We start from the raw sequence: 15556 nt of genomic DNA on the forward strand, positions 1-15556 counted from the left end.
GCCCAGTGTGAGTGGAACACCAGGTGTTAGGAGCTGATCAGCCTCCTGACTCCGGTGACGCTGCCCAACCCACACCCTGCCTGCGTGACTAATCCCACACAGGCAAGTCACTAGACCGTGCAGGACAGTTATGGCAAAACTGGCTGGACAAGAAGCAGGAGATAAGGTCAGTAGTTACTGCAACGTGCTATGAAGGTAGAGCACACTGGCCTTGGAGTCAAGATCAGAGTTCTAGTCGTAATCATGAATGCACATTAAATCTGCTTGCCAAATAGCTTTTTCTTTCTAGCATAAACACTTGTCCCATATTATTTTTAATATATTATTGCATACATACAAAAGATTATTCAAAACATTAATTATAAACCATAATACCATAATGAACAACTATGAAATCACTCCCAAGCCAAGAATTTTAAAATTACCAATAATGTGCATCTATTTATATAGAACCCTCTTCTATCTCATCCTCCTGCCTGCTCTTACCACTGCCAACTTAACCAGTCTCTTTATTTCCCAACAGCTAATTTTTAATCTACATTTTAAATGACCTCTCCACAGCATATGACACCATTGTTCCCATGAGTCCCCATGCCCCTCCCCAACCAGCACCAACAAATTCCCTTTCTTCTTGGCTCCTGCAACACCCATTGCCCTGGTTTTCTTGCTACCTTTCTGGTTGTTCATTCTCTTTCGCCTTTAAGGCTCATTCTCCTCTACCCAGCCAGTAAAAGGTGGAGTTTGTCAAAATGCCATCCTAGCCCCTCTCTTCTTCCCACTCTAGATTCTCCTTAGCTTCCTCATGCCCTCTTTGTTCAGTTACGCTACACAAGGATGACCTCCACACAAGTGACTCTTAACTGTCAACCTGATGTCTCTATTCAACACCTACAGGATATCTAAACCCAAACTCCTGACCCTCTTGCTTAAACTGGATCCTCTCTCCTAGTTCCCTAGCACAGTAAAGGGCACCACTATCTGCTGTTATATAAGTCAAAAACCTTGGGGTCACCCTCAACACATTCTTTTCCCAGAATTAGCAACAGTGGAATCCTAATTAAGTCTGATTGATTTTACCTACTTGATAGCTCTTGAAGCAGTCTACTGTATCCATTCCAGCACCACCACCATAATCCAAGCTCCCTTCCACCTGCTCTCTACTTGAATTATTCCAACAGCCTTTTTGGAACCAATTAGCTCCTCACAGTCCTGCCTCTTTCCCTAGCTACTGCTTATTCTTCCATCTTAGGTCACTTATTTCCTCGGGGTAGCCTTCCCTACCAGGTCCATTCCTCTTATTATCCCCTTTTGTACCATGTACCAATCCCTTTATAGCACTTATCACCATTATAATTTTATGCTAATTTATATAATCTTGATTAATGTCTGTTTCCCTTGCCAGAGCTCCATAAGGCAGGAAATATGTATTTTTATCCCCTATGTACAGCAGTGTGTCTACATAGAGTTGGTTTTAAAAATATTTGTTGAATGAATGGATGATTGACAGAATGAACTATGTGGCACAGAAAGATCACCCAGTGTTTGGGAGGAAAGGCACTCATAAAATAGCCTTAAAAACTATCTCCTTTCCTTCTTATCTAATTCCATCCTTAATGAGCAACTTCTTGATTTTTAATTTAGTTTCCCAAGTCAACTGAATTATACCCGAGAAGAGGGTCAGAAAAATTCCTGGGTCCAAAGATCCCATGTAATAGAGGTAAAGGATGAGAACTCTGGAATCAGACAGTATTAGATATGAATCTCAGCTCTGGTACTTACTGTAGAATGACCATGGGCAAGTCACTTCAATGACTCAGTTTTCTCATGTATAAAATGGACAATAGACTTGAATCTCTCACACACGAGGTTAATTACATAATAAAATACAGACTGTGACACAATGCCTGGGTTATTTATTACTCCTATTATTTTACTATTGCTATTATTAGTTTAATAATATTATTACTAATAGTTACATTAATAACATGAGAGGGATCAAATAGATAGATGGTTTCCAAAGTCCCTCCCAAGCTCTAATAATTAGGATTCTACTATGCTGCTAATCATTAACAAATTTTCTTTTTGAAAAATATCTGAATCTTTTTTGGGAGATTTCCCCCTAAATCTTTCCATATGCACCCCTGATTTGACCTCTGGCCAAGTTCATGGCACAGGAGGGGTCTTATGGTTTGGTATACACCTGTTCTGTAAGTTACCACATGCAAAAACTTGGAATACCTAGGATCCAGCAGGCCTTGCTCTACGCCCCAGGCCATCTCTCTCACAGCATTGCTGATCTCATGACGGGATGTGTATGCAAAGCAGACATTCAGGAAACATCTGAGGTGGAAAAACAGAATAATTTACCAAAGAGGGACAGGGACTGATGACTGCAGTCACTGAGTACAGAGCAGCCCCTCCCTGGGAGAACAAACACACACCAAAGGTTAACTGTGGATACCTCTGAAAGGTGAGATTATGAGTTTGTTGTGGTTTCCAAGATTTCTTGTAATAAACATGTTATTAGTTTTATAATAAGACAAAGACTAAATGGTCCTTATTGCCCTCCTACCCCTCTCCCCTTCTATTGCCAACCAGCTTTCAGAGGATGTGAATCCACTGTGATATTAGCACAAACAAAGGAAAATAGGAAGGAGATCTGATGCAAAACAAATCCAGTGCCAAACACAAGTTCTACTCCCAAACTATACAAAATGAAGCTTGGATTATTGAACTGTATTCCCCTCTGCATCTGTATGACCTCCCAAGGTCATCCTATCCATAGGTTAAAGGGGTGGAACAAAAAATGAATTTTTTTTTCCTTAATTTTTCTTTTTTAAATTTTGTAAATATGAAAGGGTAGGAATTTGTGAGGAGGAGTGCTCAGTTGCCTTGTTTTTGTTAAGACAGAGTCTCAATCGCTGCCCTGGGTAGAGTGCAGTGGCGCCACTGTCCTGCAACCTCTGACTCCAAGGCTGTAAGCAATCCTTCTGCCTCAGCCTCCCAGGTAGCTGGGACTACAGGTGCATGCCACAGCACCCAGGAGGGTTTTTTTCTCTCTTGTCTTTTTGGTAGAGATGGGGTCTCACTCTTCCTCAGGCTAGTCTCGAACTCCTGAGCTCAAGTGATCCTCCCACCTCAGCCTCACAGAGTTCTAGGATTACAGGCGTGAACCACCACACCTGGCTGAAAAAGAATTTCTTGAAGGATCTAGCTTCAGAAAGACAGGGATGAAGACTGCTGCACTCCCATCCCATTCCCTGCCAAGTTAAAAATTATATATATATATATATATATACACACACACATATATATATAAAAATATATTAACATATATTTATATATAGTATATATAATTGGGGGAGTAGGCACTTTTCAGCATGAGAAACTGTGTGTATGTGTCAATATACACACATATAATATGGTATTGCAGAATCATCTCTGGTCTGCCCCACAGATGGAAGGAGAAAATCTCTAAGCATCTCAAACTATTCCCTCATTGTCCCTTGTACCAAATGCATACTAAGGAATGCTCGATACCTCCCTAATACCAGCGGGGAGTCAAAGATTGCTACAGGTCCCAAGGGGAAATCTGAGAACTTACTTGTTGTAGTTCTTAGTGGCCTGTATAGCTTGTGCAATCAACTCCTGGAGATCCAAGGGCAATAAATGCAGATCGCCCAGGACCCGGATACACACCCCATGCTTCTGCAGTTTCTCCCTGATGGGGGGAAAAGGAGGCAGGGTTGGCAAAGAGCACCTGCAGAGCTAGAGAGAGGAAGGTGCTTAAATAATAACCAGCTACCAGTTTTGGGGTGCCTTCCTGTGTCTCAAGCATTGTTCTACGTGTATTATTTCTCTGTATCCCCTCAACAACTCTGAAAGGAGTTTACTACAGTGTTGAGAGTTAGGATAGTCCGATAGGGACAGTGTTGCAGCTCAGCTAGGACAGTCAGAGACTGTCACATAGTCGTCAAGTGCTGTGTCAGGACTGAAACCCAGGTCTGTCTGATTTGAGAATCCAAACTCTTTCACCACATTACACTGCCTCATGTACTTCTCAGCAAGTTGCATTTTATGTATTCTATGATATATTTGTCCTATTTTGAGAAGTGAGTGAACTCCTCAAGGGCAAGAGATTTATTATTGGTTACTTTTGTTATGTTCTGGTGAAATAGGATAATAATAGTGACAGCTAACATTAATTATATGTTTACTAAGTGCCAGACATTGGTCTAAGTGCTTTACATGCAACAACACATTCCACCCTCACACCAAGGATTAGTATTCCCCTTTTACAGATAAGGAAACTGAGGCAAAAAGAGGTTAGATAATTTGTTCAGACAGCTGGTGAATAGAGAGCCAGGATTTGAACCTAGGTAGTCTGCCTCCAGAGCATATCCTCTTAATTGTGACATTATATTGGTTCCATACAGTAACTCCCAAACCCTGCAGATGGTAAGAATGAATTTTGTTACCCTATCAGCTTCTGTCACCTGGGAATGCTATGGAGAAACTAAACACTTCATGTTTGGAAAATGGCAGCTTAAATAAGTGTACTAGAGGACCCTGGCCCAGAGCTGAAAGCCATATCCATAGCCTATCCACCCAACATAACCTTCAACCATATTTCTTCAAGGTTTGTGAAGCAAGATCTAATCAACTATTTTTAAGAACCTACTGGAGACAAACATATAGTCAAATCAAGGCAAAACTCTGAACAAGAATACCTAGATTCAAGTCCTAGTGCCCCCATTTAATAGATGATCTTGCATGAACACTTGGCCTCTCTCAGAGCCTCAAGGTCTACCGCCCACCCAATACCTGCAAACCAAGGGTTACCACTGCCCCTACAACACCATCTGCACAGGCTTGTGTTAAGTGAGAACAGGTACATGAGAGTGCTTATTCTCAGACAGCAGGTGCAAGATTTTGGGGAGGTCTATATAGGAGAAGGAACCACAAAAGCCCTGGGGAGAAGCCAGATCTGAGTTCCCAACCTGGCTCTGCCACTAGCTTGCTGTGTGACCATGGGCAAGCCCTTCTCTTCTCTAGGGCTCAGTTTCCAACTGATGAACCTGAGCTAAGCCAGTGATTTTACAACTTTCTTCTAGCCAAAGAACTCTTTTTTCAAATCAAATCCTATATGGAAGTCCAACATATAAAATGGATAAATGCAGACCAGTACCCTATACCCCACTTCTGATAGGTTTTTTTCACATCTACTCCCTTAGAACTCTGGGTTCTGTAGCACATTATTGGAAAAGCTCCTCTGTGGTTTCTTTTCTTCTTTTTTTTATTAGACACAGGGTCTCTTTCCGTTGCCTAGGCTGGAGTACAGTGGCATGATCATAGCTTGCTGTAACTTTGAACTCTTGGGCTGAAACGTTCATCTACAGGTGTGCATCACCATGCCCAGCTAATTTTAAAATTGTTTGTAGAGACAGGGTCTCGCTATGTTGCCCAGGCTGGTTTCAAACTCCTGGCCTCAAGTAATCTTCCTACCTCAGCCTCCCAAAGCACTGGGAATATAGGCATGAGCCACTGTGCCAGCATGAATTTTTTCTTGCACTGGCCAGAACTTCATGATAAATATTTAAATGAGACCATTTTCTCTACTACTACTGATTAAAACAATTTCACTAGCAAAATAACTGCCAAGCACTTTGATCTTGCAGGAATTTTAAGAATGCGGTCTGTCTCTCATAGTGTAGTACACAATAGCTCAGCTCTGGAGTCAGAAGGACCTAGGTGTATACTTTGGCTCTGCCTGTCTGATAGCTGTGTGACCCAGGATATATACCTTAACTTTTCTGGTTTTTACTTGGGTTAATAATATCTTTCTCCTGTCCCTCTCAAAAAATAAAAAAAAAAATAAAAAAATTAATATCTTTCTCATAGGATAATGTGACTATTAAATTAGAAATATATTGCAGGCTAGTACATAGTAAGCACTTAAGAAAGGTTAATATTAATGTGCAGTACAGAAGAATTTGGACACATGGGATGTGTCCCCCATCCCCAGGTCCTTTGGTGTAAACTCTGAGCTGCATGGGCTCTGCTAGGGACTAGAGAGCAATGTCTGTGGCCCAAAGTTTCACCATCCTAGTATAGACAGAAAGAAGCCTGGTTACCCTCCCCACCACCTGTTGTTCTAGGCCCATCTTCACTGGAGCTCTAGGCTTGCTGTTTTCTCATCTTCCCAGTACTGGTGTAGGTAGGTGCTGGGCACATATCAGTTATAATGGTGACTTTGGGGCAATTCTGATGAGGGCTCCACACTTTGAAGCAAACAATCTCCATAGAACTTCCTCTTTGCCCCTTTCTGGCTTTGTTCCCTAAGTTAAGCCTAAACTTAATGACAGCTAAAAATGGTACTAAAGCTACAGCTAAGAACAGTACTGACACTTCCTCATAAAAGCCTCTTATGCACCATCCCATCCCTCCCAAGAGACTCTGCAGTGGGAGAATAGTAACTTCTAGTGATCACTATGCAGAGAAAATGAATTCCACAATGTTTCTTTCACTCCATTCCCTTGGCCACAGTTTATTGGTTCTTGGGTAGAAATTTGATAAAAGGTGGGCCAATTAAGGGATTTAGTTCATTCTGGGCTACTCTTCTGAAGCAGAGAAAGCTGGTCTGCAGAGAGAGAAGGAAGTAAATATATGAAGGGGTTCTACCTAATGGATTTTAATTTCTGGTTTCAGTTTTGCTTGAGGCTGGCTGTACTTGACCTTGAATTCTGTGAAATACTTCAATATCCTCAGATAAATGCCAGAAAGAAAGAAACGAAAGAAAAGAAAGAAAGAAAGAAAGAAAGAAAGAAAGAAAGAAAGAAAGAAAGAAAGAAAGAAAGAAAGAAAGAAAGAAAGAAAGAAAGAAAAGGAAGCGAGGAAAGGGAGGAAGGGAAGTAAGGGAGGAAGGGAAGTAAGGGAGGAAGGGAGGGAATAGAGGAAGGGAAGGATGGGAGGAAGGCAAACTAGCTTACATTTCTGATATTTGTCACTAAAGACATCTAATTAACATTAAAAGGATTTGAAGTCCCTTAAATAAGCTTCAGATAACAGAGTTGGAAGGGTTAGGGTGAGGCTGGGGGTGGTGGAAGAACAAGCTCTCCCCCTGATAGCATCTTACTGTTCTTCCATCAAGCGGGTGAACTTCTGCCGGGCCAGGTCCATTAGCCCGTCTACCTCACTCTTGGAGCGTTTGAAGTTCTCAATGCTGAATGCGTAGACTGTCACCTCTAGGATGCCCAGGTTCAAACACCAGCGCAGAGTCTGAAAGGGAAGAAGGCAAGGAGCTAGGATACAAGGAAGAGCAGGAAGGGAAATAAGAGATGTTTTGGCCCTGACTCAGAGTTGGAGATGGGAGGCAGAATTTTCTCCCCAAACCTGGGTAAAGCTAGGATAACATCAGTGTTTATGTCAGAATAATGAACCAAATAACCAGAAAGTCACCATTAAAAAAAATGAAAAATGTGATCTTAGTGAATGCTGATGCCACTGTGATTTACTGGAAAGAGCTGTTCACTGAAAGTATAAAGACCTAGGTTCTAGTCCCTGAGTCTATCATGCACTACCTACTATGTGATGGCAGGGAAACCTTTTAATCTCTCTGGGTCTAAGTTTCCTTATCTGTAAAACAGGATCACAGGCCGGGCGCAGTGGCTCACGTCTGTAACCCTAGCACTCTGGGAGGCTGAGGAAGGTGGATCGTTTGAGCTCAGGAGTTCAAGACCAGCCTGAGCAAGAGTGAGACCGCGTCTCTACTAAAAATAGAAAGAAATTATATGGATAACTAAAAACGTATATAGAAAAAATTAGCCGGGCATGGTGGTACATGCCTGTAGTCCCAGCCACTCGGGAGGCTGAGGCAGGAGGATTGCTTGAGCCCAGGAGTTTGAGGTTGCTGTGAGCCAGGCTGATGCCACGGCACTCTAACCTGGGCAACAGAGTGAAACTCTGTCATAAAAAAACAAAAACCAAAAAAAAAACCAGGATCACAATCCATCCCTCACAAGGTGGCTAAGAAACAATATAAAAACACAAGGTATTACAGCATAACGTCATTATTCTGGTAAATTGAGAGGCTGATGCAGTAAAAGAATAAAAGCAATTGGACAGCTGTTAGCATTTAATAGTCTGCAAAGGGTTTTCACATACATTATTTCATTTGATTCTTCAACCACTTAAAAATGGCACTATTTCATGCCTACTTTATAATGAAAAACAGGCTCAGAGAGTTGAAGAAATGTTAAAAGCACACAACTCAGCTGTATGATTCCATTATATGAAGTTCTAGGACAGGAAAAACAAATCTATTCCTACAGAAATCAGAACAGTGGCTGCCTAGAGAGGGAAGGACGAGGTAGAACAGGGGCCAACTAGAAAGGGACACCAGGGAACATTTTAAGAGGTGGAAATGTTCTGTATCTTGAGAGGGGTACAGGTTAGATAAACAAATGCAATTGTCAAAACTCAAAATCTGTGCATTTCACTGTATGAAATTATACCTCAGTTTAAAAAGAAGCAAAGGCCGGGTGCAGTGGCTCATGCCTGTAATCCTAGCACTCTGGGAGGCCAAGGTGGAAGGATCGCTTGAGTTCAGGAGTTAGAGACCAGCCTGAGCAAGAGTGAGACCCCGTCTCCACAAAAAAATTGAAAAAATTAGCCGGGCGTGGTGGTACACATCTGTAGTCCCAGCTACTCAGGAGGCTGAGGCAAAAGCATTGCTTGAGCCCAGGAGTTCAAGGTTGCTATGAGCTAGGCTGATGCCATAGCACTCTAGCCTGGGTGACAGAGCAAGACTCTGTCTCAAAAAAAAAAAAACAATAAAATAAAATAAAAATAAGTGAAACTCAAACGTGGTCCTTTGGGACTGCTCTAACCCAGTACTAATAAAGGTAGAGAACAAGCTCAAGCTGAGAATAGCAATGTTGAGATGGGGAGCTGGAGGTTATAGAAGGCATTTGAACAGAACCAAAGAAACAAAGCTGAAGACTTACCTCTCTAATCCCTTAACAGACATATAAGCAAACAAATCCATTGCCACCTTAGGAAAAGGACTAGATGAGGCATAGGATTATATAAACTTGATTTATTAAGGTGATAAGAGAAGCAATTTTGTTCTCATTTGTAGTATTTTGTGCTAATTCATTGGGTGATTACTTTTTTAATGTCATTATGAGATCGATAGCTTTCAAGCAAGCAACAAAACAAAGAAACAACTATAAAAAACACTCTCAAACCACAACAAACTCAGGGCCTGGTTTTCTAGCCATAATCGACTTCTCCAAAGACTGTTCACTTTGGGCTCTGCTATCCACACCCACCTCAGCCAGCTTGTTGAAGCCCTGTGAGTGGCCCTCCTGCCGCTCCACCTGGCACTTCTTGGCATAGCGACGGTTCCCATCCATTATGAATGCAATGTGTTTGGGCATCGGGCCTGCCTGTGGAATAAGAAGACAAATGATGAACAGGTCTCATATTCTTCAGGGATAAAAGGGGACACTACACCCTAAGCTGACGGGTTTGGGCTACGTAAGAAAGGCCCTAAGGAAGGGAATTGGATATTTCATGCTTTTAGCTCGAGTGCGGTGGCATGCTCATAGCTCACTGTAACCTTGAATTCCTGGGCTCAAGAGAAATCCTCCCACCTCAACCTACCAAGTAGCTGGGACTATAGTTACATGCTACCATGCCCAGCTAATTTTTAAATTTTTTATAAAGACATTTCTATGTTGCCCAGGCTGGTCTCAAACTCGCAGCCTCAAATGATCCTCCTGCCTTGCCCTCTCAAAGAACTGGGATTATAGGTGTGAACCATCACACCCAGCTGTATTATCTTCATTTTACAGGTGAAAAAACAGAGGCTCAGAGAGGTCAAGTGATTTGCACACGTCACACAACTAAGAAGAGGCAAAACAGGGATTCAAACTGAGATCTGTCTGCTTCCAGAGTTCATCTTTTAACTATATGCTCTTAACTACCACCTTGGTTTCCTCAGTCTCCAACTGGAAGGCAAAGGAAAAATATTTATGGTTATAGTTAAATAGAGAAGGCATATTCCACATAAAAAAGGTACCCACTCCTCACCTCTAACCAAAATTGCTGGTACACAGGAATTGGGGCTCAGTGCTGTTTGGATCTTCTAATTTCCCAAGAAAACCAAATATCAGCATTTTTATAAAAATGTAAATGTTTTTCAGTAAGACTGATAGCTTAAAAAAAACAAACAAAAAAAATGTAAATGTCAGGAACCATTTCAAAGCAAAGACCAAAGATATTTTTTGAGCCAAACAAAACTTATGTGGCTTACAGCAGCTCTGGGTTGTCTCCCACAGCAAAAACGAATCCTTTGCCTATTCTCCCTCACCTGGAGGGGCTCTTCACTGTCTGCTTCCCCAGCACCTCTCCAGCATTTTCTACTTTTGTCCCACAAATGTAGTCTTTCTGAAAAAATCAAGTCAAGTCCTGTGGCTTGTTCTTCCTAACAAGCCAGTGCAGTGGTTCCCTGAGGAGACAATTTCCATTTCCTGGCCTATTTGAGATCACTCGGCATTTGTGTGTGAGTGCATGTGGGGTATAAGGCTTACTGACTCACAAGTAAGTATGCTTCAGCCTGCGGCTCAAGACCAAAACCAAGCTGACTGGCCCTACCCTCAAACCTGTCTTGGACAGAGGATATATTACTAACATTGTTGTGATTCCTAGAGAAAAAGCTGAGGGGAGATTTGAAGAAGCAAGAGGGGTGTAGGAAATGGGGTGATCACAGTATTCCAATGGCTGAAAGACAACCCCAATAACAGTAGTAATTAAGAACTACTAGACGGACGTTGTGCTAAGAGCTTTATATGTATGTTTTATTTAATTCTCATAACAAGTCTACAGTTGTTAAAATCACATGGTTAATAAATAATAGGTTAGGACCTTCACCCATGTTTGTCTGCATCCAGAAGCCAAATTCTTACCTTTTGCTCTCCTGCCAGATCACAGAAAGATTAATTATTCTATCTAAATCCGGAGAACAGTACTAGGAACAATGGCTCAAAGTTCCAGGGAAACAAATTTTAATTCTCTATAAGGAAAGTTTAACAATCTATGCTGCCTAATGATATTGGTAGGCCTGGGCTTTCTGAAAATGTTAGAGTTAGGACGATAATCTACCAGAAATGTAGACCTGGAAGTTACCTTACAATGCTAAGACGCTTTGATTTCCTTGTGAAATTCCACTAAACATCATGACTTGCTTAAATTTAATAACAGGTTTTGACACAAAATTACCCAACTGACCAGAAAGCCAAGTAGTGCTCTGGTCACTGCTCACCTTTATAATGTTGGCACAGAAACGCTCCCAAAGTGACAGCTCGCCTTCCTTGATCCATGACATAGTTCTTGCTCAATCAGAAGATCACCAGGGAACAAGACAGGAGCCAGGTAACCTTGGATAAACAAGAAAGAGAACAAGAAGTCACCAGGGCTTGCAAACAGCTACAGATGACTTCTATGGATTCGACTGGACTGTGGAGAGCGGCCAGCATTAAAATCCAAAGACCTTGGACTAAGCCTCTAATACTTCACCACCTAGAGCTGTAAAAGCCTATATGACCTTTAGGGGCAGAAGCCTTTTCTTGGTTCTCCTAGCTTCATGGGCCTGCTCTCATTCCTTTTTCCTCAGTATCTGCACTGACTTCTGGACCTCTAAGTCGGCTTCCTGCCACATCATGGTGCCCGCATCTTGATCATTTTCCGCATCTTCCCCCAAGCCGTTCCCCACTCTGCGCTCTCAGTTACTAAGCCCTTCAGTTATCGCAGCCCTGCCTGCTACCGCATCCCTCAGAGATCTCCTAACTATCTATTCCTCAGCTCTCTCCTGACCTTTGCCGCAGCCGCCTCCCCCCCGGTCACCCCTCTCTCCTCTCGCTCACCCCTTCAGTCCACCAGCACCTGATTCGGCTGTCTGTGTCCCAACTGCTCCAGCGGGCCAACACTTCCTCACGACGTGGCGCTAGAAGAACACGTCATCTTTCGGCGCTGGGCACGCCCTCTCCCGGCACCTGGTGGGCGGGGCCCAGCCCTTGGCCCGCGGGCCCGCAGGCGTCCTGGGGCCGCAGTTCGCGCGCTCCCCCGCGGCAAGGGAAGAACCGGGCGCCATGCTCACGTGACCGAGCGGGGCAGGCCGCCGGGCTCTAGGCCACGTGCTGGGGACCCTGCTGGGGAAGGTGGGGCAGAGCCCAGCATGGGAACCGGAGGTCAGTAGACTTACAGAAAGAAGGCAAGAATTAAGGGAGCACCACTTAAGAAATTGAGGGGCTTCTCGGCCGCTGATGGTCGTTTAGGACTGCTGTAAGGCAGTGTTTGCAGGGTGGACTTTATTAGAGCCCTGGTACAATATAATCTTAAAAATTATATTTTTACTGATTCGTGTTTTATTTAGTGGATTTTATTGTTTGGGGAGAAATTCCTAGCCCTTGCCAATCCTATAGATGGACTGAATATCAATCCATTTTGTACCGACTTAAGAGATTTAAGGTACCGTGTTTTCGGATTTACGGATTTTCAATACCTACCCAAACGAACGCAAAGAAAGAGGTAAGGCCTGAAAGAGCTCTGCCATCAGAATGACTTCTAAAATATCAAAAAGGCCGTCAATTAGCCCTGGTAGAAAAACCAAGGTCTTTTGCTCTGTACCAAACCTTAGTATTGGTGGGATTTTAGGCACTAACTTACAAAAGAAATTAATAGTTTAATTTTCTCAAAATTGAAAGCTGGAAAAAAAAAAACTTTCAGATTTTAATCCAGCCAGTATTTCTTTCAAGTATAAAACAACTTGGATCTGAATCTTTTGAGTAAAATAGAATTTCACAATTTTCAAAGAAGCTTCTTATAGTATCTGACTTTGCATAAACCCAGTCTCATAAAAAAAATGAGGCAAGAGATGTTGCACTAGTGATCCCTAATTCATGATGTGTCTTCCACTCTTTCTGATGAAAAGTTTAACAGAGTGACATCATCAGAGAAAGACCTCGAAATGAGTAGATATGAATATATTGTCTTAGCTTTTCCATCCTTCCTGCTTTGCAACCTGGAGAGTAAATTTCAGCATATGTTATTTCAATTTTTCAGGAAGACTATTTACTGAAGCCTTGAATGTTGGTACAGTTGTTAGTTAAGGGGCCAAAGTCCCTGGAATGAAACTTCTTACACTTGCTTTGATAACGTTGCCAGGCTTTAGGATTTAAAAGTTTCCCTGTTTCCTTGCATTTTTTGTTAATACTTGGTTTGTCTCCAATCAAGTTTTTTTTTCCTTTTAAAATCTTCTTTCCCTTAGGGGGAAATAGATATTTTAAAAATTCAATGTTCATTAGAAGGCTGACAAACTTTGGCTCAAAGAAACCGTTGCATTTATAGCTAGTCAGTGAATCTTTTCTGGCCTCAATTTCCCCAGTTCCACATACAAATTTATCTCCTTGGGGTGCTGCAAGGGGTTAATTAATTAAGATTTGTAAAGGGCTTTGAGGAGTAGGGGACAAAGTATTATTAGGGTCTCATGCCCCAAGCCATGGCCCCATCCTTTCATCCCAGCCAGTGGCACAGGCAACTCCATTCTTATGCATGCCAAACCCCTAATCCTCTCTTGAATGTGGCAGCTTCCAAGGAAAGGACAAGAGGCCTTAACTAGAAACAAAAATCCACTGTAATGAGGTACTAAGAGGACTGAAATTTCAGAGATTCACTCCTAACAAAGTGGCAAAACAGGAAAACTTAATGGTTCTTCTGTGACTTCTGAGTCCTGATCCAGGAAGGTGGAAACTATGGGAGGAGAAAAAGCATGACAGAGAGAAGGCAGTTTCAGTACCAATAAGTCTTTATTTATTCATTGTATTTTCCCAGGGAAAGTAGAAAGGAAGGGAAAAGAGTCAGCATGTGTGCTACAAAATGATTAGAAAATGGGAAAGGAAGCACCCAGTACAGCAAAATCAACCATCAAATAAACATACCCCAGGATGGGGTCACCAAAGCCCAAGGGGGCTCAGTCTCCTGCAGTTCAGGAATGAGGGGAAGGGATCAGGAAAAGAACAGACAAGCATAGACTTTCCTACCCTCCCTCCCTCCCCATAAATTCAAGATTTCACACAAAGCTTTGGTTTCTAGCAGTAAACATGGAGTTACATTCGTCCGTCTCCTATTAAACAATCTTGTGGCCACTTTGACATAAGTTTCTTGCACCTGTATAATAAAAGTTCCTGAGTGACTTGGATATACATTCATAATCCTTTTCTTGGTCTCCTGCCCCCACTTTCTACATGGAAGGCTCCCAATTGCATCTCTCTACTTTCAGATTACAGATTAAGTAGGTTTGATCCATCTAAAATACAGCAGTGTTTCAAGTGTTTGGCATGAATCACCATCAAGAAATGGTTTTGACTTAAGAGGTTGGGAACAAGGGATGGAGGGTTCCTAGCTTCTTAAGGATTTTTGCATAAATCATTGAAGAATTGTGAAGCTATCCCAAGAATTAAATGCATTATGTGTGTGGGTGTGTAGGTTTTCTTTTGGGGGGGATGGGAAAGAGGGTAGGGTAGGAGACAAGTTTTTAGGACAGAAGATCTGGTGGAAAATAAGAAACGGGAAGGGGAACACAAAAGAAAAAGGTTGGTGTTCAAGATCCCCACTTCAAGAAGAGGGCCTCCCCAAGCTAATGTTTCAGATCCTTTTGCCTGGTGCAGAACCTTCTGTCAAAGATGCTTTGGCTATTTTTCTCTCAACACAAAAAAGTTTGTAAACAATAAAACCCCAAAATAACATGAAAGCCAACACATTATATATTTACACAAACTAGGCCACCTAGCAATCACCAACTCAGTAAAGTCCTACAAAGCCCAGACAAATACAATAACTAGAGGGGGGCAGCATTTAGGGGAGACAAGAACCCAGGATCAGACACACACCACCCAATGCATTCTATTGCATTTGTCCCGTTTCAACAGTGAGGTAGGTTTGCAGTGATCTCACAGCATGTAAACGAAACCCCCTTTTGCTCCGTCAGCTACCATGACACTATTAATGACTACTGCAGCAGGGCAGGACACTGGCTCCGGGCACCACAAAAGGTCCTCCTTTATGGATCTCCCTGGAACCTAAGAAATTTGAAAGGTTAAGGATTTTTGTCCTCAATTCATATATCCATCCCTCAACAGCATAGGATGAGTACAGGGATATTGGTCTTAAAACTTATCCTTACTAACTCACAGTTTTTACAAAAACACACATACACCCTGTTGTGCATGAATAGGCCTAGCCTAAGCCAGTGAAGGATGGATTGGGTATGTAAAGCATGTCCTGTGCCCTAGGATTAGACAACCCTTCCCTAACCGTGGCTTCCTCTCTGGGCCTTTCACCTGACCCAGCCTCTCCTAACCTCTCTGCAGCACCTTTTCCTGTTTAGACTAATTTCTAATCTTTCAGTAGAAGGCGATCAAGTCATGGGACAACCCAGTTAGAACCTAGTCTCCCATGAAACATATTCAAGGTGGAAGGGGTTTCAAGTAGACAC

General features: G+C 42.4%; 1 protein-coding gene across 6 annotated transcripts in view; it reads right to left on the reverse strand.

The window, feature by feature from the left end:
- DHDDS (dehydrodolichyl diphosphate synthase subunit) overlaps positions 1-12022 on the reverse strand; it is a 29405-nt gene extending 17383 nt beyond the window's left edge. For 2 of the 6 annotated variants that reach the window (XM_045545873.1, XM_045545871.1), the window contains exons 1-6: positions 11928-12022; positions 11327-11441; positions 9333-9449; positions 7136-7278; positions 3605-3721; positions 2239-2340 (exon numbers count right to left, since the gene is read on the reverse strand). In XM_045545873.1, the coding sequence (XP_045401829.1) occupies positions 2239-2340; positions 3605-3721; positions 7136-7278; positions 9333-9449; positions 11327-11389 (542 nt within the window). In that variant the 5' untranslated portion in view covers positions 11390-11441; positions 11928-12022. Of the gene's footprint in view, positions 1-2238; positions 2341-3604; positions 3722-7135; positions 7279-9332; positions 9450-10095; positions 10221-11326; positions 11442-11927 lie in introns of those variants that run through there. The other 4 variants (XM_045545876.1, XM_045545875.1, XM_045545872.1 and 1 more) reach the window with 3 other exon arrangements.
- Positions 12023-15556: the final 3534 nt, after the last annotated feature.

The sequence above is a fragment of the Lemur catta genome, chromosome 3, assembly GCF_020740605.2.
Source record: "Lemur catta isolate mLemCat1 chromosome 3, mLemCat1.pri, whole genome shotgun sequence".
NCBI classification, from domain to species: Eukaryota; Metazoa; Chordata; class Mammalia; order Primates; family Lemuridae; genus Lemur; species Lemur catta.